This window comes from Babylonia areolata, chromosome 23 (genome assembly GCF_041734735.1).
Source record: "Babylonia areolata isolate BAREFJ2019XMU chromosome 23, ASM4173473v1, whole genome shotgun sequence".
Taxonomy (NCBI): Eukaryota; Metazoa; Mollusca; class Gastropoda; order Neogastropoda; family Buccinidae; genus Babylonia; species Babylonia areolata.
Window position 1 is genome coordinate 41,077,933 of NC_134898.1, and position 27,753 is coordinate 41,105,685.

The 27,753-nt window shown below is 42.4% G+C and overlaps 1 protein-coding gene across 2 annotated transcripts; it reads right to left on the reverse strand.

The window, feature by feature from the left end:
- Nucleotides 1-141: 141 nt before the first annotated feature.
- On the reverse strand, nucleotides 142-27,738 carry LOC143298233 (uncharacterized). Of its 2 annotated transcripts, XM_076611036.1 has the most exons (8): nucleotides 27,614-27,738; nucleotides 21,714-22,496; nucleotides 17,491-17,717; nucleotides 14,530-14,820; nucleotides 13,229-13,366; nucleotides 11,267-11,479; nucleotides 7,640-7,681; nucleotides 142-3,058 (listed from the first exon to the last, which is right to left on the reverse strand). In XM_076611036.1, exons 2-8 carry the CDS (start codon nucleotides 21,829-21,831, stop codon nucleotides 1,646-1,648), a joined length of 2,442 nt encoding a protein of 813 aa, XP_076467151.1. In that variant the 5' UTR covers nucleotides 21,832-22,496; nucleotides 27,614-27,738; the 3' UTR covers nucleotides 142-1,645. The 2 variants fall into 2 exon arrangements, with proteins under 2 accessions (XP_076467151.1, XP_076467153.1); XM_076611038.1 differs by lacking the exon at nucleotides 7,640-7,681.
- Nucleotides 27,739-27,753: the final 15 nt, after the last annotated feature.

Genomic DNA, 27,753 nt, shown 5'->3' on the forward strand with positions numbered 1-27,753 from the left:
TCAAACCAGATCTTCCATCAGCTTCTTCCAACTGTACTATCAACAGCTTTAAATTCAGTACTATCAACTTTCAAACCAGATCTTCCATCAGCTTCTTCCAACTGTACTATCAACAGCTTTAAATTCAGTACTATCAACTTTTAAACCAGTTCTTCCATCAGCTTCTTCCAACTGTACTATCAACAGCTTTAAATTCAGTACTATCAACTTTTAAACCAATTCTTCCACCAGCACTATCAGTAACTTTAAAATCAGTTCTTCCAACTGTGCTATCAATAGCTTTAAATTCAGTGTTATCAACTTGAAAAAACAACAACAGTTCTTCCATCAGCATGGTCAATAACTTTAAAACCAGTTCTTTCTTTAACTGTCCACGAATACTATTTTGATTTTGTTTTTCTCTTGGTGCTGAGCACCTTGGCTGCGCCAGTTACTACAACATGGTGCTGACAAAAATTAATACAGGCTGCACCAGTTTACAACAACGCAGTAAATGCTAAACTGTGTGGTTCGTCCGTCGGGATCGACGAGGACCATCTAGTCATCCTGGGGGTGGGTGGGTTGGGCTCTGTGGGTGTGCAGATGACTGGTCAGGCCAATCCGCGCCCGGAAGGTTCTGACGCAGTGTGGACAGGGGATGGTGGCGGCTGTCTAATGCTAAACTAATGGACAATCAAAGCACAACACTGAACGCGAGATCATGCCAGGCACACCGTCTGACAGCAGGTGAACGCTAGCAGGAGGCACTTGGGCGGTGACAACAGGCAGAGGCCAGCTGTGCAAGTCATTCCTTCTCTGAGGGAAGGCGGATGGCAGGTATGAACAGGAACCTGGAGAAACCATTCTTCCTTTGTTTCTTTGTTGCTGAAAGCCAAGCTGACCACACAGGATCATATCAGGGCTGCTGAAGAAATGATATATAGTATGGTATAGTATAGTATAGTATAGTATAGTATAGTACTGTATTGTATGTATTGCAGTGTATCGTATCATATTGTATGTATTGTGTTGTATTGTATTTTTCCTGTCTTCTATTGTATTTGTTGTTGTTGTTGTTTTTTTGTCACAATGGATTTCTCTGCACATGAATGTAGAAAAAACGTGAAACTTCACTTGGAAGATGGGAGTCAACAGAAGACATCATGCAGGCCGCAGGATCCAGTGCACATGTAAAACTTGTGAACTGCGATGGCTTCAGCTGAATAAATGACTCTACTGCATGCACGACTTCAACATGAAAGATATGAAAAAAAAAAATAATAAAAATAAAGCAAAAACAAAACAAAACAAAACAAAACAAAAACATGCAGAATGCCTGTAAAACATGCACATGAAGATGGGTCAAAGTGAAGAACCGTTTCACAACATGCAGAACCTGTACGTGACGATGGAGTCAAGACGAGACACCATGCTGCCAGTTAAAGGACCTTCTCTTGTGACTTGCTCACTCACCACCTCTCTCCTTGCATCCCAAGCTCGCAAAGCAGCACTTTCTACAACTGAACAACAATGCCACATTCGTCCCCTTTTTCACGCAGCGTACGACTCTAGAAAAAAAAAAAAAAGGAACGTCTTATCAAAGCATGAACTATTCAATTCAGAAGCCTTGAACTGTGTATTTCTCTCACCAACGACTCAAGTCCCTTTATAAAACCACTTCCTCAATGTCATCATCTAAATCATCCACAGCGATCATGGCTGGCTTGGAGCTGAAGGTGGTGGTGGGTTGCCGCGACCTCCGGGGCAACATGGTGGACTTGGGTCCGCTGTTGCCGTTCACGTCCTCGTCCACCAGAGCGGCCCCCCCACCAAAGAGGGTGCTGGACTCCCGATGGGATGCCCCGTTCGTCTTGGAGGAGGACGCCGAGTCGTCCCAAGGGAACCCCCCTGGCCTCTTTGGCTGCGTCTGCTTCCCTGGGGACTGGTCCTTGGAGGTCAGAAAGAAGTCATCCCCTTCGTCCTTCTTGGTCGATGACGCCGTGGAGGCCAGGTGAGACCCAAACAGGTCCGACATCAGCTTGGCTTTCCTCTCCGGCTCAGCTTTCGGCGATGGCTTGGCAGCATCGCTGTCATCAAACAGGGACACAGGTTTCTTTTTCTTGGCGCTGCCAGAAGTGTTGCGAGAAGCTGAGAAGGACGGCTGGTAGCCACCGATATCGTCGCCGTCCCTGGCGGCCCTGGTCTTCTTCTTGTCAATGTAGGGCATGGACACGTCATCGTGGGATGGCTTACCCTGGTGCATGTTCTCCACAGACCGCGTGAAGGCGTAGTCCGTCCTGCTGCCAGGACTGCGACTGTCCCCCACCGTCAGGCTGAACGGATCCTTGTCCGCTTTCTTGCTGGGGGAGGAGGAGGAGGGAGCAAAGGGACCGTGGTCCCCTCCTCCTCTCCTGCCACTGCGAGCAGTGCTGTCTGAGGGCGCGAAGGGGTCACTGCTGGTGGGGGACTGGGAGCCATCGCGGTTGGCATCAAGCTGCTGCAGCCTGCGGAGCAGTTCGTCCTTCCTGCGGCGCTCCTCCGCCAGGCTGGGGTCCTTGTCCAGCCGCTCCCTCTCTTCCCTCGCCCGCCGCTCCTGCTCCTTCCTCTCCCTCTGCTCCGCTTCCCTCCTTTCCCTCTCCTGCTTCTCTCTCTCCGCACGTTCTCGCCTTTCCTGCTCCTCTGCCGCGGCCCGTTCACGTCTTTCCTGCTCAGCATCCTGCTCACGTTTCTCCCTCTCCAGGCGCTCCCTCACGTCAGCCTCCCTCCGCTCCTTCTCCCTTCTCTCCCTCTCCTCCATGTCTCGCCGGAACTTGTCGCGCTGCTCGTCGAAGCGGGCCTGCTCCTTCTTCTCCTCCTGCTCCTCCGCCTTGTTTCGGCGCTCCTTCTCCTGCTTGTTGTCCCGGTTGTCCTTCTCCTGCCTGTAGCGCTCCTCCTGCCGGCGCCAGAACTCGGCGTCGCTGTCCTCCTTCTGCAGGCTGTTGAACTTGAAGGTCGGCCCACTGTTCTCCTCCTCCTTCTCCCGGTCCTCGTCCTCCCACTTCTGTTTGGGTTCTGGTTTTGGCGGTGGTGGTGGTTTCTCCTGTGGGTTGGGAAATGATGGTCTGAATTAGCATTTTTGACTGCCAGGGTGTGGATTGTTGTGTGGGAGTGTTGGGGGGGGCCAGAGAGGTGTAAGAGAGGACGGTGGAGCAGTATGTGTGTGATTCGTTTGTTGTTTGGTTAAGTTAGTGTCTTTTCAACTGGAGTTGCGTGCGTGTTTGTGTGTGTGTGTGCGCGCGCGCGCGCGCGCGCGCGTGTGTGTGTGTGTGTGTGTGTGTGTGTGTGTGTGTGTTTGTGTGTTGTATGCAAGTGCATGCATGTGTATGTGTGTGCAGGCACTTCATGAGTGCACACACGTGTGTGTATGCATGCATGCACGCATGAGTAAAAACCATGACTGCATATCCATGCACACTTTGTGTGTGTGTCTGTGTGTGTGTGTCTGTGTGTGTGTGTCTGTGTGTGTGTGCGTGTGCATGTGCATGTATGTGAATGCATATGAATGAATATTTGCACATGCATGATTAAAGTATGTTCATTTATCACTTGTATGTGTATTTGTGTGCATGTGTGTGAGCACACGTGCACATGCACGCATGTGTGTATGTGTGTGTGTTTATGTGAGCGTGTGAATGTGTGTGTATGCATGTGTGTGTCTCTGTGTGTGCATGCATCCGTGCCTGAGTATGTGCATGCTTGCATAGTTATTTTAGCACAGGAGTGAAAACATTGTTTTTTTGTAAAACTCCTAACCATATACTTTGAAATTAGTGTACCAAAAATGACAGTTTTTGTAAATGATTACAAACACTAGTTACTCAGATAAGACAGCAGTTGTACAGTGACACACCATCAGTCGCCAGTGGATAAAGGGTACTTCAGCAGAATGTGATTACAATTCATAATGGCACAAGCATTAGCTTTCCTGTAGCAACTGGCCCAATAATGAAAGCATCAATTCAGCCACTAAACATCTATGATTAATGATGTGATTACAATGAAAACCTGAATGAGTAAGTCATTAATTCAGTCATTAAACATCTATGGTTAGTCTGTGATGATAATTAAAGCCTGAATATATGTTAATGATTCAGCACTCACACCACTATGATTTATGAATGATGTGACTCCACGTAACGTTCGGTGGAGATAAAGTGTGTCTGATACGATGCTGTAATCTAAGTTGAAATCTGTGCTGAATCTTCTTCTTCTTCTTCTTTGTTCGTGGGCTGCAACTCCCACGTTCACTCGTATGCACACGAGTGGGCTTTTACGTGTATGACCGTTTCTACCCCGCCATGTAGGCAGCCATATTCCGTTTTCGGGGGTGTGCATGCTGGGTATGTTCTTGTTTCCATAACCCACCACATGGATTACAGGATCTTTAACGTGCGTATTTGATCTTCTGCTTGCATATACACACGAAGGGGGTTCAGGCACAAGCAGGACTGCACATATGTTGACCTGGGAGATCGGAAAAATCTCCACCCTTTACCCACCAGGCGCCGTCACCGTGATTCGAACCCGGGACCCTCAGATTTACAGTCCGATGCTTTAACCACTCGGCTCTTGCGCCTGTCAGTGCTGAATAACAATATGTCCATGTTAAGTCATGGTATAATATCACATGCCTATCCTCTGTGATTACTGCATGTGTTTGAATGTGATTGGTGCATGTGTATGGTTTTCTTCAAGTAAAATTTGGAAGTAATTTATGTCTACTGTGATTCCTGCGTGTGTGTAAGCATTCTTCTCTCTTTTTGCATCCTCTGTCCCCCTTCCTCCCACACACTGGCAGGAGAGGGACAGTGACCAACAGAGGTTGTTTTTTTTCTTTTGGCCTTTTTCTTTTATTTTCTTTGTGTGCACATTTACACATAACTATATGCTTATTTCTGTTTTCTAAAGCATGTGGTCCTTGGGTCTTCTCTCCCTCTTTTTTTTTTTTTTTTTTTTTTTTTAAACATTATCATCTCTCCATTGATGCACAATTCTTTGTTTGCTTCTATATTCATCGACAGTATCTTCGAGTGCAAGACTTGCGTTGATTGAGTGTTTATCTACAGGTAGGGGGGTAGGGCAGCTCCTCTGAAATTTGATCTCTGAAGCTCGTGACAAAGCTTGCGTGGACTGAAGCGTCACCAGTCCCATACAGTTCGCTGAAAAAAAGGACTAAAAAAAAAAAATGCTCTGTCTTGCCAGAGCTGGACAGAGATGCTTCAGCTGTTGTTCTGCATGCATCTGTCGACGATGCTGGTTGACTGACAGGAACTGTCAGACCTAACGCTTATCAGTCTGCCTTGTCCTTGCAGATTGGGGAAATTATCATGAGGCATCACTGGTACCAGCCCATCAACCACCCTGAAGAAACAGATCAGCGGCAGTTGTTTCCTACAGTTGTTTCAGGGTTCGATCCTGGTGAGGGTGCCAGGTGGGTCAAGGGTGGAAGTCTCAGGTCAGTGTATATGCCGGTACCTGAACCCCCTTCATGTCAAACAACACCATAACCCACGTCAGGGTTCCATGGATTACGGACATACAAACATACCCAGTATGCACACCTTTGAAAAGAGTGTATAGCTGATGTAAAAGCAGGGTAAAATGGTCATATATGTAAAAGTCCACTCACACTTGTGAATCAATGTGGGAGTTGCAGCCACAAATGCAAAAACATAATAATCAAAAAAGAGAACAAGAATAAGGAATGCAACACCATTCTGTGGAATACAAAACCAAGCAGAAGTACAGCACATCTGTCACACAAACCAAACTCAAGATCTGTTTGGCAGCAGAGAAAATAACAAAATACTTCCCCTTTCAATCTGACAGATGGTCAGTCATAGTGTCTAAAGATCTCACAGACCATTAAGTCTCCTGTACTTTTTTTTTCTTAGCTGAAGCATTTAATTTCTTTTTAAGACTCAAAATAAAATATATTAAGTGATGTGCACACTACAATTATTAAAAAAAAAAAAAAAAAAAAAAAAAAAATCCATGAAGATGAAGAAGCAACAGGAAGAAAAGGAGACAAAAAAGAAATAAGCTCCAAAAAGATATATAGCAAAAAAAACAAAAAACAAAAACAAAACAACAACAAAACAAAAAACAAAAACACACACACACACTAAAATCCGAGATAAGCAATAATTTCAATAATTTCTGGCAAGTTTGATTTGCATAAAACACAGTACAGTTCTCAATCATGAACAAACCATCTTCAAAGACATGGATGTACGACTATGGACATGCAGAATGAATTTCAGTGCCAATATAAATCAAATGATCACATAATTTTTGTAATACAAATGCAGACATTCTGATGAACTTAACTGCAAGCAAAGAAAACCAGTAAGATGTAATGGAACCTTAACCAATAAATTTTTGTTGCATCAGAATCGCTTTATTTGAGTAAACTCATATTCAATGATACAGACCTTTCATCCTTCTCAATCAATACCCAAGCCTAGTGGACTAAACTGCTATATTTTTCCGCAACCTCAGGGGGATTCCCAAGTTCAGTTTTAAAAGTCTCTCAAAATTCTGTTCTGCCTTCCAAATCATACCAATGTGATTCTTCAACTTCTGCTCTGTGTGTGTGTGTGTTTGTGTGCGTGCGTGCGTGTGTGCTTGTGTGTGTCTGGGAGTCAGTGTCCATTTTATTATTATTACTATTGTTATTATCATTATCATCATCATTATTATCATTATTATTATTATCATAACTATCACTATTATTGTTATCATTATTGTTAACATTATCATTATTATTAGTAGTAGTAGTAGTAGTCGTGTCAGTATTATCATTATAAATATGAACACCGTCGTTATCATTATTATCATCATGACCATTACGATGCTTGATATGTGATGATGCACATGGCACGCCTGTAAGTCACAAAAACCAACCAATACTGGGCTGGGGAGGATGCAGGAAGAGAGGAGAAGTGGGTACAGAGCCGAAAAAAAACACCAAAAAAACAAGAGAGGCAAGGCCTTCAAGACTCACTTGTGATAAATTAAGTCCCCTAGCATTAATTACAGAGTAATTTCCCTTTTTTTTACTATCTGCACCAAAACGTTTGCAAAATAAATAAAAATTCCATGCTTAGCAAAAGAAGTTCCTGTTTGAACAAAAAATGATAATAATGACTGCTCTAGCTGTTGGGTCAGAATATGAGATCAAAGTGCCAAGTTTAGAGAATACAAAAAATATAAATATAACAGTAAATGCAGTTTGCATATAATTAGGCTTCTTTTTTATTATTTTTTTGTGTGCCCATCCCAGAAGTGCAGTATTGTTTTAAACAAGATGACTGGAAAGAACTGAATTTTTCCTATTTTTATGCCAAATTTGGTGTCAACTGACAAAGTATTTGCAGAGAAAATGTCAATGTTAAAGTTTACCACGGACACACACACACACGGACACACAGACAACCGAACACCGGGTTAAAACATAGACTCACTTTGTTTACACAAGTGAGTCAAAAAACCCCAACAACACCGCCGCCAAGGGATGAGAGAAGGGCAGAAGAGAACACACACTACAAAGAAAGAACAGCTATACAGGTGACAGGGGGAAATGCAGAAAGTAAAGCTTGTAGGGTCACAGGCTACACACCACCGGCTTCTCTGCTGAGAGCTGAAGTTTGGGTAAGCGCAGCTGCAAACAACGCAATGCTCAGGTCAAGACACTCGTACTGCACTGACGTACACAGACGTACACAGACTTCAAACGTATTGCACACAAACTTCACAAGCCCGGCACACATACTTCACGAGCCCTGTACATATACTTCACATGTACTGCACACACAGTTCACGAGCCCTGTACTTCACATGTACTGCACACATAGTTCATACGTACTTCACATATACATCACAAGTATTGCCAATACACACAGACTCTGCACAAACTGCACATACAATACATCACACATTCTGCATACATTCACAGACTTTGCACAGACTGCACATAATCATCACACATATTTCACAAATACACAGACCTTACACATACCGCACTTATAACACATCACATGGACTGCACATACATGCAGACTATGCACATACTGCACACATAATACATTACACATACTGCACATATACACAGACTTATACATACAGACTGAACATATACATCACACATTCTGCACATATAAACATACCTCACAAGTACTGCATATAATCGTCACACGTACTGCACAGAAATACAGACTATACACATACTGCACATATACATCACATGTACTGCACATTTACACAGACCTCACACATACTGCACATATCCATCACATTTACCGCACACATACACAGATCACACATCCCACTTATTTGTTCCTTCAACAAGTTGTAACTCAGTACTGTGTTTCAAATGTAACTTTCAAGGACAAATTCTCTACCATGCAAAAATGCAGCCAAAAATAAAATGGATTCTATGACTACAAAATAAGAAGAAAAAAAAAGAAAAAAAACCAAAAACAAACAAACAAAAAAAAAAAAACAACAACCACAGAGTCAACACTTCGTACCCGAGTACTAATATTTCCGTACTGCAGTGGGCACATTCAGTTTCGCTTTCTAAATGAGTTGTATTCTCACTCACTCAGTGCATTTTTATCTTGTTGGCTTTAGCCTGTATATTGTTCACTGGTGTTTTCAATGGGATTGCGAAACTGTTTTTGATGACGTTGAATGCGTTTTGCGTAAGTATAACATTGACTGTGCACTGGTCGGTAGTGCATCTGCACTGACAGGGGTACAAAGCGTTAAACACTGCCCCTAGATATGGAAACTACAAAAAAGAAATAGCAGATGCAAACTGCTGATGTCATCCTCAACTGGCATCATAACAGAAGCCATAACAAAAGGCAAAGTTCAATCAACTGGGGCTTGTGGGGAGCGGATGAGTTACTGTTCCTGATATCGCTGATGCAACGAGTTGTGTGTGCGCATGTGTTGTTGCAGCAGTCTACGGTGTCACATCTTTCCACTGTAAGTGATGGTAGACAGGAGGAAATGTGGCGAGCGAGTATGGGTGGGTACGGATAGCAGAGGAAAAGGAAGGGGGCAGGGAGGGTGTGTTTTTGGATCTGTTTTTGTGAAGTGCCTTGAGCCCTAGGCATTATATGAAATGACAATATTATTATGTATATATCTATCTATCTCTATATATCAATATATATGTCAATACATTTTCTTGTGCTTACAATAGTGCTGGATGACAGTGAAATTTTAAATGAAAGGAAATTTTCTATCTAAAAATACGTTTAAGTAACATACTTACCGTGACCCACTAGTTCAGACTCTAGCAGGGGTCTGACATTCCTGTCCTGTGCAAACTACTATCCGCCTATGCGGAGAAAACGAAAGTAGCAACGGCCGATAACCTCCCGGAAGTAGGTAACCGCACCTTTGCCCCCCTGACTAGCGCCCTCTTTTTCCGGCAGCCATCATAACTCCTGTTTCTGTGCTCTTCATACTGCTAAGTTTTTTCATATTTCCTGTCTGTCTGTCGATTCTCTGGCGTTCTTGTTTTTTGTCAAATTATGTCTCCAACCACATCACATAATTATATAGTTCGATCGCACTAAAATTAAGGCGCGATCGCAATCAATTCGCTGACACTCTGGGCCCTCTAATGAATTCTTTTTTTTTATAAATCAAAAACAACCACAAACTCATGATCTGGCCAGCCGACACCCACCACACATTCCTGTTGTTCTTCATCGTTGCTATTCCCCCTTGGTGTCTTGTGTGCTGTTAATTAGTGTCCAGTTTTCTTTTCTTTCTTGTGTATAATACTTTATCAATGATTTTTTTCTTTTCTTTTTTTTATATATACTTTTTTTGTTTCCCCCAGGGTTGGGAAGGACAAAAACATGTACATCTTCTTATCTCATTACCCTGGAGAAATAAAATCAATTTTCATTTCATTTCGTTTCGTTTTCCTCCAACTCATCTTAAAAAAAAAAAAAAAAAAAGAGAAAAAAAATTCAAGTTTATGAACAGACAAACAGATTGTCGACAGGCCTCATGCTTTCTATGCTGGATCAAGAACTGCTAACATGGCAATGACAAGTCTCTCAAAATCCATTTGGATTCAAGTGTCATTGGCTATCATTACTCTATCCAGTATCAGTCAGTGCATATGACTGACAGTGATACACAGTGAAGTGCAACCCCTCTGCATGGTGACTGATGAGGCCTACACAGGATGGATGTCGGGTGCACATGACTAACAATGATACACAGTGAAGTTTGAATCATGCATAAAATCAAACAATATGTACAATCAACATACCAATGTCATTGTTGATATCATCATCCATTGCCATTTTTTTTTTTTTTTAAACAACAACCAAACTCAAGACCTTCAACGCTTTTCACAGACTGACTGCTACTGCTACTGTTGCCAGCAAAAAGATTCTGTTGACAGGTGAAAAAGAAAAAGGCCAGGCTCAGACAGAACTGCAGAGTTTCAGTTCAGTTTCAGTAGCTCAAGGAGGCGTCACTGCGTTCGGACAAAACCATATACGCTACACCACATCTGCCAAGCAGATGCCTGACCAGCAGCGTAACCCAACGCGCTTAGTCAGGCCTTGGGAAAAAAAAACAAAACAAAAAACAAAAAAAAAAACAAAAAAAAAAAAAAAAAAACACACAACCACACACACAAAAAAAAACAACAAAAAAACAAAAAAAAAAAAAAAAAACAAAAAAAAAACGGGGGAATAAATAATAGATAAGCTTGCATAAATAAATAAATAAATAACTCTGCCCTCCTCCAGTATGACCATCAGCCTGACGCTGATCTCAGCAGATCAATTCACAGCAGATCATTTCATCAGCCTGACACTGATCACAGCAGATCAGTTCACAGCAGATCAATTCATGAGCCTGACGCTGATCGCTGCAGATCAATTCATCAGCCTGTCGCTGATCACAGGAGATCAATTAATTAGCCTGACACTGATCACAGTTCAGTTCATCAGACTGTCACAGATAGCAGGAGATCAGCTATGAACGATCGTCATCACACAAGACTTTATTCCCAAGAAGCTGCCGAAAGAGAGGACTAAACAGGAGATTCCCAAGAGTAGAGAGAAGAAGAAAGAAGAGAGAAACAGTCACAACAGTAAAAAAAACAACAACAAAAAAAACACACCCCCCCAAAAAAAAACACAGGGAGAAAGACGACCACACTAAATGCACAGCAAAAACAAAACAAGAACAAAAGGAAGTGAACCTTCTCCGTCCTCTTCTGCTCCATCGTTTTCCGCTTCTCCTCGTAGGCGCGGGCTTTGCTGCGTGGCGCCAGGTCCGTCAGGGACTCTGACTTCTTCTTCAGGCTCTGCTGTCGCCATGGCGCCGGGGACTCTGCAGGGGTTCCGTTGTAGGATGCGGGTTTCCCCCCGCGGTGGCTGTAGATGTTCTTGGCGTCCAGCTGCCTCTCCTTCTCCTGTACACACAAGATACAACAGTTCAGTTTGTTAAATTGTATTCTGACATCTCTTCTTCATCATCACTGATGATAGTAGCAGTGGTAGTAGCAGTAGTAGTGTAGGATGTCTGCCTAGGCCTAAAGGCCTTTTTTATGTCCCTTTCAATACCTGTCTTTTTCCTTATTGTGGGATACGCATACGCTATTTTGCTGTCTCAATTATTAGCTTAATTAATTCATCAAAGTCAAATTTCTTTTTTTTTTCTTTTTTTTAATATATCACTGATGACATTAGATCACTGAATTTTTGGGGGGTATCAGTTCAGTAAGGTTTATCTAATGAAGTCAGATGATCAAACTTTTTTTCTTTTTTTAAAGAAGAATTTAACATACTCTTGACATGTTCAATCGTACACACTTTTTTTATTTATCATTTTTCAGTCTCTGATTCTCTTCTCTTTTCTGTGTCACTTGCCTCCTGTACTATTACCATGCAAAGCATTCAGAGTTTGGCAGTGCAGAAATCATCTGTCTGAAGTTAAAAAAAAAAAAAAAAGACACACACACACAAAATAATGACAATGTGTTCACAAGGTCTACGTTTTGGTGCCTCATTATCTGCAAAATTTCGGTGACATTACTCACACATTGTTCATCCGGAATCCCCCATTCACAGCCACACCTTGGCTCATCTGATGCAGTTTCAGGGCTGGCAGTCCACAGAGAACTGTCAATGTTACACTACCTGAGGAGACCCTGCACTGCGGCTGAGTCACTCGAACTTTGTGTCTTTGATATCAGCCTTCCCTCAGATGGGTGCAACAGCAGAGTGCCTGAAGCATGGGACTTTTAACTCTCTCCATACGAACGGTGAAAGAGACAACGTTAACAGCGTTTCACCCCAATTACCACCATCAAAATATTGCAAGTGGAAGGCTCTTATACTGAAGAAGTGAATGTTGACAAAGAATACCACAATTCTGACGATGGAAGCTAAAGGTTGGGTCATTCAGACACCCACTGGACATCCGAGGGGTCTGTGCAGAGGAGAAGAGAGGACTGGCCGTACTGAGTGAGTTAATCTGAGGGTCCTGGGTTCAAACCCCATTTATGGCACCTAGTGGGTTAAGGGTACAGATTTTTATCTTCCACATCAGCACTTGTGCAGACCTGCTAGTGCCTGAACCCCCTTCAGGTGTATACATAAAGATGATCAAATACGCAGGTTAAAGATCCTGTAATCCATGTCAACATTATGCACACCCTTTGAAAAAAGATTTTGGCTGCCTACATAGCAGACAAAAATGTCCATGCCTAGAGGTAACGTGTCTGCCTGGTAAGCCAGAGAACCTGAGTGCACTGGTTCGAATCCCACAGTCGCCAGTATTTTCCCCACCTCCACTAGACCTTGAGTGGTGGTCTGGACAAGTAATCATTCGGATGAGATGATAAACCGAGGTCCCGTGTGCAGCATGCATTTAGAGCACGTAAAAGAACCCAACGCAACAAAAGGGTTGTCCCTGGCAAAATTGGCAAAATTTCTGTAAAAAAATCCATTTTGACAGGGAAACAAAAAAACTACTGTGGGCAGAAAAACAACAAAAAACAAAAAAGGGTGGCTCTCAGTGTGGAGACGCGGTCTCCCTGGGGAGAACAGCCCGAATTTCACACAGAGAAATCTGTTGTGACAAAAAGACACTCGTACACACAACAGAACATGGGAGTTGCAGCCCATGAACGCAGATGAAGAAGCAGCAGCAGCATTACCCTGAGCACGACTTCCAGCTTGTTGTTGGTCTCCCTGAGGTCGTCCAGCTGTTTCTGTGCCTCCTTGCTGCGCGCCCGCTCGATGCCCAGCTCATGGCGGTGGTTCTTCTTCAGCATCTCCAGATGTCTCTCCAGCTCCTGAACCATCATGAGAGTAACATGCTAAGTATACATACTGCAACACATGATCACATTCAAACATACATACACTCTGATTGTGCAAAACTTGTTTTCGATAACAACAACGACGACATCACCACCACCACCACCACCACCAACAACAAACACCACCACCACCACCACCACCACCAAGTCACATCCAATCCCGCCTCACCTTGATACGACTCTCCTTCTCCTCAATGGACAGCTCGGCGTTGTTCAGGCGCCAACAACAACAACAACAACGACAACACCACAAACAACCATCCACATCTTATCACCTTGATACGACTCTCCTTCTCCTCAACAGACAACTCGGTGTTGTTCAGGCACCGACAACAACAACAACAACGACAACACAAACAACCAATCACATCTTATCACCTTGATATGACTGTCCTTCTCCTCAACAGACAGTTTGGTGTTGTTCAGGCGCCGACAACAACAACAACAACAACACAGACAACCAGTCACATCCTATCACCTTGATACGACTCTCCTTCTCCTCAACAGACAGCTCGGTGTTGTTCAGGCGTCGACAACAACAACAACAACAACGACAACACGGACAACCAGTCACATCCTATCACCTTGATACGACACTCCTTCTCCTCAACAGACAGCTCGGTGTTGTTCAGGCGCCGACAACAACAACAACAACGACAACACAGACAACCAGTCACATCCTATCACCTTGATACGACTCTCCTTCTCCTCAACAGACAGCTCGGTGTTGTTCAGGCGCCGACAACAACAACAACAACAACGACAACACGGACAACCAGTCACATCCTATCACCTTGATACGACACTCCTTCTCCTCAACAGACAGCTCGGTGTTGTTCAGGCGCCGACAAAAACAACAACAACAACGACAACACAGACAACCAGTCACATCCTATCACCTTGATACGACTGTCCTTCTCCTCAACAGACAGCTTGGTGTTGTTCAGGCACCGAGAACAACAACAACAACAACGACAACACCACAAACAACCAACCACATCTTAACACCTTGATACGACTCTCCTTCTCCTCAACAGACAGCCTGGAGCTGTTCAGGCGCCGAGAACAAACAACAACAAGAACAAAACCACCACCACCACACAACCACCACCAAGTCACATCCTTTCTCGCCTCACCTTGATGCGACTCTCCTTCTCCTCAATGGACAGCTCAGCGTTGTTCAGGCGGCGGTCAAGGTCGCTGCGCTCGGCGAGGTCCTTCTGGTCGGCCAGAGCTTTGTACTTCTTGGCCCTGGTGTTCACCCGCTCCAGCTCGTCCTCCGCATCCCGCAGGTACCGGTCCGTCTTTTCGTACTTCTCCCGCGTGCGCCGCAGCTGCTCGCGCAGGGACCGAACCTCGTTGCTGTGAGACTGGATCATCTGTGGCAGCTCGCTCTCCCGGTCCTCAAACTTCACCAGCGCTTTCTCCTGTGCAGAAGAGAGACAGAAACTCCCATCAGCAGTGTTTCCCCATCAGTTTCTCAACGAGGCGTCATTGAGTTCACACAAATCCATACACACTACACATCTTCTATGCAGATGCCTGACCAGCAATAACCCAATAACCCAACACGTTTAGTAAGGCCTTGAGTGCATGAATGTATATATTTGCGCACCTGTCAGAGTGGATTTGTTCGACAGAATTTTGCCAGAGGACAACACTCTCGTTGCCATGGGTTCTTTTTCAGTGCGCCAAGTGCATGCTGCACATGGAACATCAACTTGTCATCTCATCTGAATGACTAGACGCTCAGTTTGATTTTCCAGTCAAACTTGGGAGAAAGGGCAAAAGCGGGATTCGAACCCAGACCCTCATGGACTCTGTATTGGCAGATGAGCGCTCGAGCGTCTTAACCATTCCGCCACCTTGCTCGCCATAAAGATAAAATGAAATACAAAGATCCTCAGGGACAGCCAGGGTATTCTGTGAATTTCACACAAGAGAAATCTGTTGTGACAAAAGAGCAATACAACACAGAAGGGGTGGAGAATGGGAGAAAGACGACTCGGCAACAGCAGCAAAAGATGCAGCCAAACTTTAAAAAAAAAATAAATAAATAAAATAAAACAATATTAGTCAACACAGCCTTTCATCAAGCGAGAGAACCAGAGTGCACTAGTTTGAATCCCACAGTACACCAGTATTTTCTCCCCCTCCAGCAGACCTTGAGTGGTGGTCTGGATGCTAGTCATTCGGATGAGATGGTAAATTGAGGTCCCATGTGCAGTGTGTACTCAGTGCAAGTAAAATCACCCATGGCAACAAAAGGGTTGTACCCTGGTAAAATTCTGTAGAAAAATCCACTTTGATAGGAAAACAAATAAAATTGTAGCCAGAAATAAAAAAAGAAAAAAGGGTGGCGCTTTCAGTGTACTGACTCGCCCTCCCTGGGGATAGCAGCCTGCATTTCCCACAGAGAAATCTGTTGTGACAAAATAATACAATACAAAACTTCATCAGCAGTGTTTCCAATAAAGATAAAATGCCAAGATCCTCACGGTCCCTCTGTGTAAATTTTAGGGGAGTCCTTCAGGATTTTCAACATTTCTCACTTCTTCAACAACATCTGCTCCTGCTGATGATCGGGTTTTGGGGTCTGTTAGCCACTTCAATGAAAACATTTTCATGCCGGTTTTGCCACTTCGAATAAACTGGAATAATCACAAACTTTTTTTTTTTTTTTAACCCTATGAATTCTATTCCATTCACCCACCACTGACCCATTTGTGCTGCATGCATTTGTACAAGCATTTGATTCACCGATTCGTGCATTCGACTCACCCATTTGTGTTTCAAGCATTTGACTCACCTGTTTGTGTCAAGCATTTGACTCACATGTCTGTGTCTCATACGTTTGTATGTGGGTCTGACTTACTCGTTTGTGTCTCATGCGTTTGTACATGCCTTTGACTCACACCCATTTGTGTCTCATGCATTTGTATATGGGTCTGACTCACCCGTTTGTGTCTCGTGCGTTTGTACATGTGTTAGACTCACCCGTTTGTATCTCATGCGTTTGTACATGCATTTTATTCACCCCTTTGTGTCTCATGCACTTGTAAATACGTTTGACTAACCAATTTGTGTCTCATGAGTTTGCATGTGGGTCTGACTCACCCGTTTGTGCAGAATGCGATTGTACATGTGTTTGACTTACCAGTTTGTGTCTCATGTGTTTGTACATGCATCTAACTCACCAGTTTGTGTCTCATGTGTTTGTACATGCATCTAACTCACCAGTTTGTGTCTCATGCATTTGTATATGGGTCTGACTCACCCATTTGTGTGCAACAACATGTGTCTGACTCACCCGTTTGTGCTGCATGCACGTTTGTACACTCATCTGACTCATCCGTTTTTGTGCTGCATGCATCCGACTCACCCCATTGTGCTGCATGCATTTGTACATGGGTCTGACTCACCTGTGTGTGCTACATGCATTTGTACATGGGTCTGACTCACCTGTATGTGCTGCATGCTTTTGTACATGCACTGGACTCACCTCCTTGTACATGGGTCTGACTCACCTGTATGTGCTGCATGCTTTTGTACATGCACTGGACTCACCTGTGTGTGCTACATGCATTTGTACATGGGTCTGACTCACCTGTGTGTGCTACATGCATTTGTACATGGGTCTGACTCACCTGTGTGTGCTACATGCTTTTGTACATGGGTCTGACTCACCTGTGTGTGCTGCATGCATTTGTACATGGGTCTGACTCACCTGTGTGTGCTGCATGCATTTGTACATGGGTCTGACTCACCTGTGTGTGCTACATGCATTTGTACATGGGTCTGACTCACCTGTGTGTGCTACATGCTTTTGTACATGGGTCTGACTCACCTGTATGTGCTGCATGCATTTGTACATGGGTCTGACTCACCTGTATGTGCTGCATGCATTTGTACATGGGTCTGACTCACCTGTGTGTGCTGCATGCGTTTGTACATGCACTGGACTCACCTGCTTGTACATGGGTCTGACTCACCTGTGTGTGCTACATGCTTTTGTACATGGGTCTGACTCACCTGTGTGTGCTGCATGCGTTTGTACATGCACTGGACTCACCTGCTTGTACATGGGTCTGACTCACCTGTTTGTGCTGCATGCGTTTGTACAGCTTGTTCTCGTCGACCACGATCTTCATCTGCTTCTTCATCTCCTCCAGCTGGTTCTGCAGCTCGTTCATCTTCAGCCGGTTGGCCGACAGCAGTCGCCTGGTCACCACGTCCACCTGTGTGTCTGACCGCGCCTGGCTGTGGCGACCCTGACCCCTGCCCCGCCCACCGCGCCCTTTGCCCTGGTTCCGACCCCCCTTTCCTGTGATGATGAATGTCAAAGAGAATTTGAATAAAACAAAATTATAAAATAAAGTAAAGTCTTGTGGATGACAGTGCATGAGGCCAAGAGCAACAAAAACACTATTAATAATACTTTATTAGCCATAATAATAAAAGTCATGATAATAATAATAGTGAAAACAGTAACAGCATCAATAATAGTCATAACAATCATAATAATAATAATAATAATAATAATAATAATGTCAACAATAATGCAGTGACAACAGCAATGATAACCAATAATCACAATTGCTAAACTATTAAAGCATATTTTGTAAAATGCTACATATACACCACCTGCTAATGAAAGCATGCATTTTAGCCCTTTTGTTTATCATGATAGTGTACAAATAAAAGTTGTACTTATTGGGAACAACAGCACATCAAACAAACAAAAAAACCAAAAACGCTTCATTGAGTGCACAGCATTTTTGACTTTTCTTTTCTTTTGACTTCCCCCTGGGGGGGTTTAAGACTTTAACTTGTATTCAATTACCTTTGTAACCTATCTATTCTCAATGGATTTCCATAAATGAAGATCATATGGAGTCCAGATTCTGTTTTGTTTTGAGAGGGGTATCATAGTTGACTTTATGGATTCACACACACACACACACACACACACACACACACACACACACACACACACACACCATCAACCATCCAAACACATCCACCCCCCACTCCTAAACACACACAGTATCAAATAAATCTTCTTTCAAACTGGCAAGAAAACAAGAGGCAGCTTGATCACAATACAACAAGATAAGTCACTCCAACATGCTCCAACACCAGTGCCAAACAGTTGCTTAAAAAAAAAAAATCAAACACACACCTCCAAGCAGACTAAATGCATGCTTAGTAGTCCACAGATGGTCACTCGATCACTTCAAATATGGCAAACGTTTTTTTTTTTTTCCCCTTTCCCACAAAGGACAGGGTGTACCAGTGACAGAAGAAGAAGAAGTTCACAGCCATAGACTCTAGCTCACTCCTTACAGATTACTCCTTTCCCATCAAATCAGTTCTAAACACACACACACACACACACACACACACACACACACACACACACACACAGAAACAATACAGCAGTGGCCTTGCAGTATGCACCCAACAATGAAGCGAACATCTGCGGGTTCAAATCCCAAACACTAACCAGAATTTTTACTCTCTCTTCTCCACCAGACCTTGAATGGTGGCCTAAGTGCTAGACTTTCAGAAGAGATGATAAATCAAGGTTGCCATGTGCAGCATGCTCTGTGCACACATAAAAGAACTAATGACAACAAAAGGGTTGTCCCTGGCAAAATACTGTAGAAAAATCCAATTTGATAGTAAAACAAATACCACTTGCAGACACACACACACACACACAAATCAAGAAAAATCATGTTTGAAACAGTGACTGAGAGAGAACGAGAAATAAGGGGGAGAGAGTGAGAAAGTGACAGTGAAAGTAAGGAAGGGATAGAGCAAGACACACAAATGTAACAGCATGCAGCTACCTAAAAATTAACATGCCCCACCCCCACCCCAACACACACACTGACACATACACAAAAACCTACCTTCAATAAATGCATTATGATTAAGACGTTTTTGGAAATGGAAAAAAGTCTAATAACAATGATGGTGCAAATACTTAAATCCATCAATTTTCCAAACCGTATTCACAGTGAAAATGTGAGCAAGTGAGGAGACTGGTCACTGAATTAACCTCTTGACTGCTGCTGATGACTATGTACGTCACTTCAGGGCTGTCATCTCACTGAGACTTTAGAAGGAGACTACAGGTCAGGGTATCGGCCACAGTTCTTCATTTGGACTTCTTCATCTTGGGGGTTATATATAATCTTTGAACAGCAACATCAGCTTCATCATTTTAATGTGCACATACAGTAGTGACTGCACTTCTGAGTCATGCAGCACTGATCTCATTTCACCGTGGTTCAGCAGTTAAGGGGTTAAGGAGTACATACACGGTAAATCAGGGCTCCTATAATGCACACACAAACGTGTCTCTGACAGACTGGAAGTTAAAACCATCCCCTTTACATTTCTCCTGTGTGTGAGATTCATTCTTTCAAAAGAAACAAGAAAAAAGTTTTGCAGGTTCTGATACCCTAAACATATACTGATCTGGACCTGCTATACCTTCTAACCAACCCCAGTGATCTAATTAATCATTCTGAAAACTGAAAATGATGAAGGCACTTTTGGGGTGCCTTTCTGTGGTCATCCTACTGATGAAAGAAAGCAGTGAAGATGACTACAGAGACATATTATCTTTCTTATCTGTGATATTAGTAGACTTCCTGTAACATTACATCATTAAAAAAAAAACAAAAACAAAAAAAAACAGAAGTAAATACCATACTGCGCAAGTGTGTATCCATGTGCGTTACTAGTGTGTAGGTTTTATGCTATTGTAATTGTCTTCTATGAATCCGTAGGAAGGGCTGAAATACTTTGAAACTCGAAAGATATATATCTACCAAAATGATGAATCAACACTTTTACGTAAATCCGAAACTGGGAGCCAATCTGTAACTGGGAGCCCTGATGAATCCACAACATGTCTAAATGCTAGCAGCAAACACACTCAGATACACACACACACACTCTCCCATAATGGCATAAGATATCAAAGTATATGCTTGTAAGTACCTCCTCACTGTTTCTACTCCCTCCTCTCCCCCTTAAAAAAAAGTTACAATCCCCCCCTCCCCCGCTGATAAAAAGTTGCAAATAGTATAAATCAGGTATCAAATCTACTGAATGTATCAAATGTCACACATCCAGAACGAAGAAAAATACAATTCAAATGAATAAACAAAATCAATAAATAATAAGTAATACATGAATCAACATGCGAAACCTTACTTAAAAAAAAAAATTAAAAAAAAGGAAAACAAACACAGCAAACAAGAGTGCATCACCATTCAATGAACCTTACACAAGTTACAGGTGAATAATTAGATTTATTTTAATCCGAGATTTCTTGGCCAGTCACAACCAAACATGCAGTGAAAAAAAAAAAAAAATGTGAATGCTTCCCAATCACTGGCATGCATGGTTAGTTCAAAATCCCATCATCTCTTACCTCCTGATCTTAGCATACTATTGGAAGCGTATGTGAATTCTGTGACAAAAAACAACAACACAACAGTAACCAAATCCAAATCAGAAACGAGAAGAACATTTCAATCTCTCATGATGTACACACATTTTGAGACAACACTTGATGCTTCACTGTCTGTCCGATCTGTCTATCAATCGTTACGAGAAAGAGAGAGAGAAAAAAGGGCTTTAAATGTAACCAGTCCATTTAACTCTCTATGCATTCAGTTACTCAACCATTAGAAAATAGTAGTCTCTGAATTTCAAATAATTTCAAAACTTTGTTTCTGGTGTTCAAATCGTTGCAGAAGTTGAACAGTTGGAGACACTGTTCATCAATAGTATGTGTTGTGTTTAGTGCATATGATACCTCTTTAATTTATTTTATTTTATTTTATTTATTTATTTTTTTAATCTTTTATTATTTTTTTTAACTGGGATTCAAATTTGAAGCCTCCCAATCAGCACTTACAGACTTAGTGTCAACCTGCAAGATATGTGATAAATACAATCAATACATGAAATAGCTAAGAATAGAATAAAGCCTGATAAAAAAGAAGTAAAAGTATTCTGGAACTGGAACACAAGGCAAAAGAGGGTTGGACATAGGAAGAAGAAGAAGTATGATTGCTATTAGTTCTAAAAACATTTTACTGTCAGTAAGAAATTTTGAAAAAGTCGTATGATTTTTTGAAAATCATTATTATCCACAGTAAGTCAGTAATATCAAATCATGACAATTATTACCATCAGAAGAAGAAGAAGAAAAAGAAGAAGAAGAATAATAAGAAGAAAACAAAAATAAAAACAATAAAGGTAGGAAAAAATCCATTTATAAATCTGTTCTCACCTCTCGTTCTCTGCTTCTCCGGCGCCGATTTGACTGGCATGGGGTCCTCATCACTGAAGTCATCGCTGTAGTGGTACGAGTCCTCAGTGTGAGCACTGTAGCGCCGGCGATCCGTCATGGTGTCTCAGGTCTTCGGTCTTCCACCGCCCCCTCTTGTCCTCTCTTCTCTTCTCTTCTCAGCTCACTGGCTAACTCAGTTCCAGTCGTTCCTTTCCCAGTGCCGTTTCTCGCATGGGCATTTGTGCTGCGATGATTTTTTTTCTTCTCTTTTTCCCCCCCTGTTCTTTACTTCTTTCTTTCTTTCTTTTTTTTTCGTTTTGTAGCGTGGTAGGTTGATGTTCTTTGTGTTAAAGAACGTGCATGATGATTTTTTGTTGGCAGATCAGTATCAATCTGTTGATTGTTATAACAAAGCCTGGGTGATATCTTTTTTCTGGCAGATTAGGTATCAATCCACTGACTGTTGTCTTGCAGGCTGGGTGGAGTCTTTTTTTCTTTCCGTAGAGTGGTGGGTTGATGTTCTTTGTGTCAAAGAACGCGCATGATGGGTTTACTGTTGGCAGATCAGGATCAAAGAGCCGCGGGTTGTTGTTCTCTGTGTCAAAGAACGTGCATGATGGTTTATTATCGGCAGCTTAGTATCAATCCACTGATCGTTGTTTCTCAGCCTGGGTGGAGTCAGTGCTGATGGTGCCTTGTGGTGGTGACTGCCTGCCACTGACTTAGCCAGGTTGGCTGCAGCTCACTGCATTGTGGTGGTGAGGGGAGCGGGGGGTGGTAGTTCTGTAACGGAAAAAAGGTTAATGGAATTTGGTGAATGTGCTGCCTGTGTGTGTGTGTGTGTGTGTGTGTGTGTGTGTGTGTGTGCACATGAGTTCATGCACATGTGTGTGGGCATGGTTTATTTGTGTTTGTGTGTGTGTGTGTGTGTGTATGTGTGTTTACGTGCACATGGGTGTGGGTTTTTGTGTATGTATGCATATATGTAAGTTATTTATGTACATGGGTTGCAAATGTGCTCAAAAGAGTGTTTTCATTTACTCAACACAAATTCATAAACGCTGTTCATGTGTGTGTGTGTGTGTGTGTGTGTGTGTGTGTGTGTGTGTGTGTGTGTGTGTGTGTTCTGTTGTTGTTGTTGTTGTTGTTGTTTTGTGTGTGTGTGTGTGTGTGTGTGTGTGTGTGTGTGTGTGTGTGTGTGTGTGTGTGTGTGTGTGTGTGTGTGCATTGTGTGTGCGCTCAATGTCAGTATATCATTCAGCTGTCTCCTTACATACAGGTATGTGTGTAACTGACCCAACACCAAGACCAACATCACTAAGCACAGCTGCTAACCCTTACACTTCAAGCGCAATTTACAACTCAGCTGGGTTCTCTGCTTGAGTTATTACCCTTGAGAGATAAGCTCAACATATGCACCAGCGTAATATTTGCCTACACAGTGGACAAAAGTCCTGTGCTGTCTTCAAACAGCCACTGCTTTTGCTGTACAGTACACAAGAATACTTTATTGTTCATCCAGTAGCAGGCAAGGGTTAAAGAGAAACTGTTGACACTTTTGCTGACAAAAAGACAAGATCTGCAATAAATTCTTAAGTACAACACAAAGTCTAACCATGCTCCAACATTCCAACAATAACACCCATTCATAGTAAACATATGCTTAACATAACAAAAGCCATATAACTTCTGTTTCTTAGTTTAATGTCTTTATACTTTAACCCACTCAATCCTGGGGGAGTTTACAGCCTCGGCAGGCTCCCATGCCACACTGATACGGGAAAAAAGGCAAAAATTACACTGTCTTTCCTCCAAACTACGTGTCGACACATCAGGAAATACTTTACAAGTTAGTTCCCTTTCCTTGCGGTTAACGCTCATGTAGGAACGTGAAAACCATTTTAATGAGACAAATTTCAACACCAGAGCACTGCTCAGGCACAGGGCTCAATGGGTTAAGTGATAGCAGACATATAATACTTTATAATCACAGTTAGGTAGCAGTTACGCAGGTGGGACGAGGGTCGTGGTGGTGGTGAGGGTGAGGGTAGGGGGGGTTGGGGGGGGGGGGAGTATATCATTGTACCTTCTTTTCTTTTATGAGGCCATGGACCTACACATATTTTTTTCCTATATTTGTTGTACATATGTAAATCTGAACACACATGCAAACACACACTCAGTGACTCACACACACACACACACACACACACGAGCATACACAAATATGCATACCCACTGGTGGCTCCCCCCCACCCACCCCCCCCCCCCCCACCCCCCCCCCCCCCACACACACACAATGTGCACATGCATGCACACCCACATGGACATAAACACCAACGCAATCCTCAATGCTGTTCTTACACTGGGGGAGAGGCAACCTATAGCTGCCATCACCTTAGCGTTTACTTATTCAAGACTCTGCTGAGCAGCCTGGAGTCTGCGAAGTGGAGTCACCCAATGTGTTGTTCTCTGTGCTGGGAATGGTAACACGAGCGACGGTTACAGCTGCGTAAGCTTTAATAGGGGCTGATTTGTTGTTGTGGATGTTGCTAACAACAACTGGAAAGATTAAAAAAAAAAAATAAATACTGTACACACACACACTCTCACCTCCCCCTTTTTATCTGTATCCTAACAGCGAATGAATGAAACAAAAAAAAAGGAATCTACAGCATCAATAGCTGTATTTTTAGAAGAGGGATACGCTTGCATGCTTTCTATTCACTGGATGGCAATTACTGTTATGTTCAGAAATGTGTTTCAATAAGGTTGTTCTTATGACAGCAATTACTGATGTGTTCAGAAATATATTTCAATAGGCTTGTTCTTGAAACTCCTGCAGTCTTAAGTTTTTAAAATTCTTGCCATCTTAAAACAAAATCATATCCTTCCAAACCTGTTTTTTTTTCCCTTGTGTGTGTGTGTGTGTGTGTGTGTGCATACACAGTGAAGTTATTTAAAAAAACAACAACAACAACAACAAAACTCATGAAATGCAAACTGTTGTCTCATAAAGTGATAAACTTTGACTGGAACTTGCCTCAGTTCTAAAAAAACTTGACTGGGGCACAAGTTTGTGTGTGCGTGTGCGTGTGTGTGTGTGTGTGTGTGTGTGTGTGTGTGTGTGGTGTGTGTGTGTGTGTGTGTGTGTGTGTGTGTGTGTGTGTGTGTGTGTGTGTGTGTGTGTGTGGTGTGTGTGTGTGTGTGTGTGTTGTGTGTGTGTGTGTGTGTGTGTGTGTGTGTGCGCGCGTGCACACATGTGCGTGTGTGTTTGTGTATGCACACATGTATGTGTGCATTGATCATAAGGAAATATTGACTGTGTGCAATATGAACACGTACATGATTAAATGTGTTCTCCCATTCCCACAACTTGAAAATTTGTTAAATAAACAATCGGTTACGTGTATGATTGGATCAGTGTTAGCACTGTATCAAAACACTTACAGACACAGACACACAAACACACAGAGACACACACCCACACTGCCACTGCCTTCTCCTGTCCATTGTACCATGCAGTGTCAAGTGACAAATGAACATGCTGTTGCTGAACTGCCCACCACTCAACACCACAAGCCTGGTCTCAGTTACATGCTATTTGGATTTATGCAAAGGCCAGGAATCTCTGTCTCTTTCAGCAAATGTGTAGTGTATATCGATCAGTCCACAAGATTTGACACCTCCTTGAAACTGTAACTCAATTTCCTGACTCTTGCAATGCCCTCACTTTGCTCACTCATTTTCTATCTGAAATCAGTACTGAATAACATAATAAAACAAAACAATTCTGACCAACAAAAAGCCCTTCAGATATGATCCCACAATCTCTCAAACTTGTGGCCTTAGAACTCACTGCCAGAAGCCAACCACTCTATTGTGGGAATGTTAAAGATCAACAGACAGGGGTGGGTTGAGAGTGACAAAACATGTCCCACACCAGCCGCTGTTGTGAGGTGGTTAGCGATGCTGACTGGCGACTTTGAGGACAAGGGTTCAAGACCCATCAGATGTCAGGCTCCACTGAACACAACCAAAGTGACCCAGGAGCAGTGCAGGGTCTCCTCTGGTGTGTGCCTGCATCAGGTGAACCTGGCTGTGTTTGGAGAGCTCAGGGTGAGTGGTGTGTGAGTAATGCCACTCAACTGGCATGGATGATATGGCAGGGGGAAAAATTAAAAGAAAAAAAAAGAAGAAAAAAGCCACACTTCAGCACGCAATAAAGCAAATTATGCTACTGGGCAGCATAGTATGAAGGGGGATATGCATGACTGAATGAATTAAATAAGTCCAAAGATATCATTATACCTATAGAAATCTGACAACAGCTACAGGTCCATCTCTAGAACTATAGTTGGAGAGTGCTTTTTTCATAAAGTTCTAAGTATTATTTCCATATTTTACCAGTCACATTGAAGCACCCCCTGCCTTAGAAATAAAATGACTGCTGAATTTAGCCCTTGCCTGCCACTGTGTGAACCAACATAGTATCATTTGGCACTGATATGTCCCTGCTTGATGTACTGATAAATGTTGTTTCATTTATTAACTTAAAACAAAGGAAATAAGTAATGGGAAACAACCTAAGTTTGTGCACATGCTTTCTAGAAATTTAATGATTGATTGCCTCCCGCTGTGTTCTCTATTCAGTACATACCTAACACATCTATGGGTAAATTTGAGTTAATCTTATATGAATTGCTAATGGAGTTTTATATACCACAAGTATGATCCATGTCACAATCTTATTCAGAATGCACTAAACTTAACACATCCTTTCAAAAAATATTTCTTATTGTACTGCAAAGCTGCTATAAGCTTATTTGGAGTTTGCCATCTGATCACCTGATTTGGCATATCATATCATATCATATCATATCAAGGCGTGCAGGCCTGACGAGGCTTTTGCCCGCTTGATGTGGGGAAGAAAAAGAGAGTCCCCACATATGTCTGATGCATTTTTCAACATTGAGTGCGCAATGCTTGAAAAATCAATAAATATGTAAATGAGTTTTGTAATTTAAATTTTTCAAATGAATATCAAGATAATTTTTAAATGTATTCACTGTTCCTGCGAAACATAACTGTTATTGGCATGAAAAATTCAGTTTGGTAAAACATTCTAAACAATATATGTATAATACAGATATAACAAAGGAAAGCCACGAGAGAACTCGCAATGAAACGCATCAGGCTTGTACCATTGCTGCTGTGACTACTGTAAGTGCTCATACAACAGATGTTATGTTTCTTATCCATTCTCAATTCGCATTATTTTATTGAAATATTTCACCGCCAGACATTAGGCAATATATATAATTATATATATATATATATATATATATATATATATATATATATATATCTTGAAGCATGTGCCAAAATTCAGAACATGTACATACACATAAATAAGAAAGGAAAACCTGAGTGGTGAAAAAAAACCCAAAATCAAACAAACAAAAAACAAACAAAACAGCATATGAAGGTTATGCTTAGAGGATGTTACCTAAATACTGGGATAAGGATTTCTCCTACTATTTTACGGTTAGAAATTCCTGGGTTTATTTCTGCAGCGTTTTTCGAGATGTTTTGGAACGAAGCTCAAGTTTCTGTTTATCATTATACAGCCCATCCATGGCAGTGTTTAACAACCCGATAGCTGGACACAGCAGGATACACGTTTATATGCCATATTATGGACTGACATCATATTTCAGCTGAAATCCGCGTGGCACACTCGGTCACAGAAAATCTACTGCTACACACTACACCACCTGTCCAAGCAAGAATCCGAACTCTCTCGTGATTCTGCTCAGTGTCTTTCATTCTGCCTTTCCGACAGTGCAGTCCTTGTCTCCTAGCCAAACCAAAATAATCTAACACAATCAAACACCTACCTTTACATAGGGCTTTTCAGGGACACGACCTGTGTGAAAGACGAAAAGTGGTTTTGTACACGAACCGCCGGAATGTCAATTTGTTTATCTGCCCCAGCAACAAGCGACAACTTCCTCTAGACAATATTGTGGTCGACGTC

Bases quoted from the DNA above. Each gene is read 5' to 3' on its own strand.
- LOC143298233 (XM_076611036.1), bottom strand. From the start codon at position 21,831: ATGACGGATCGCCGGCGCTACAGTGCTCACACTGAGGACTCGTACCAC. The intron at 14,821-17,490 runs GTGAGTCAGACC...TCTTCTGCACAG, and splicing joins AACGCATGCAGCACAAACAG to GAGAAAGCGCTGGTGAAGTT. The intron at 7,682-11,266 runs GTTCACTTCCTT...CGTTGTTTGCAG, and splicing joins AGCAGAAGAGGACGGAGAAG to CTGCGCTTACCCAAACTTCA.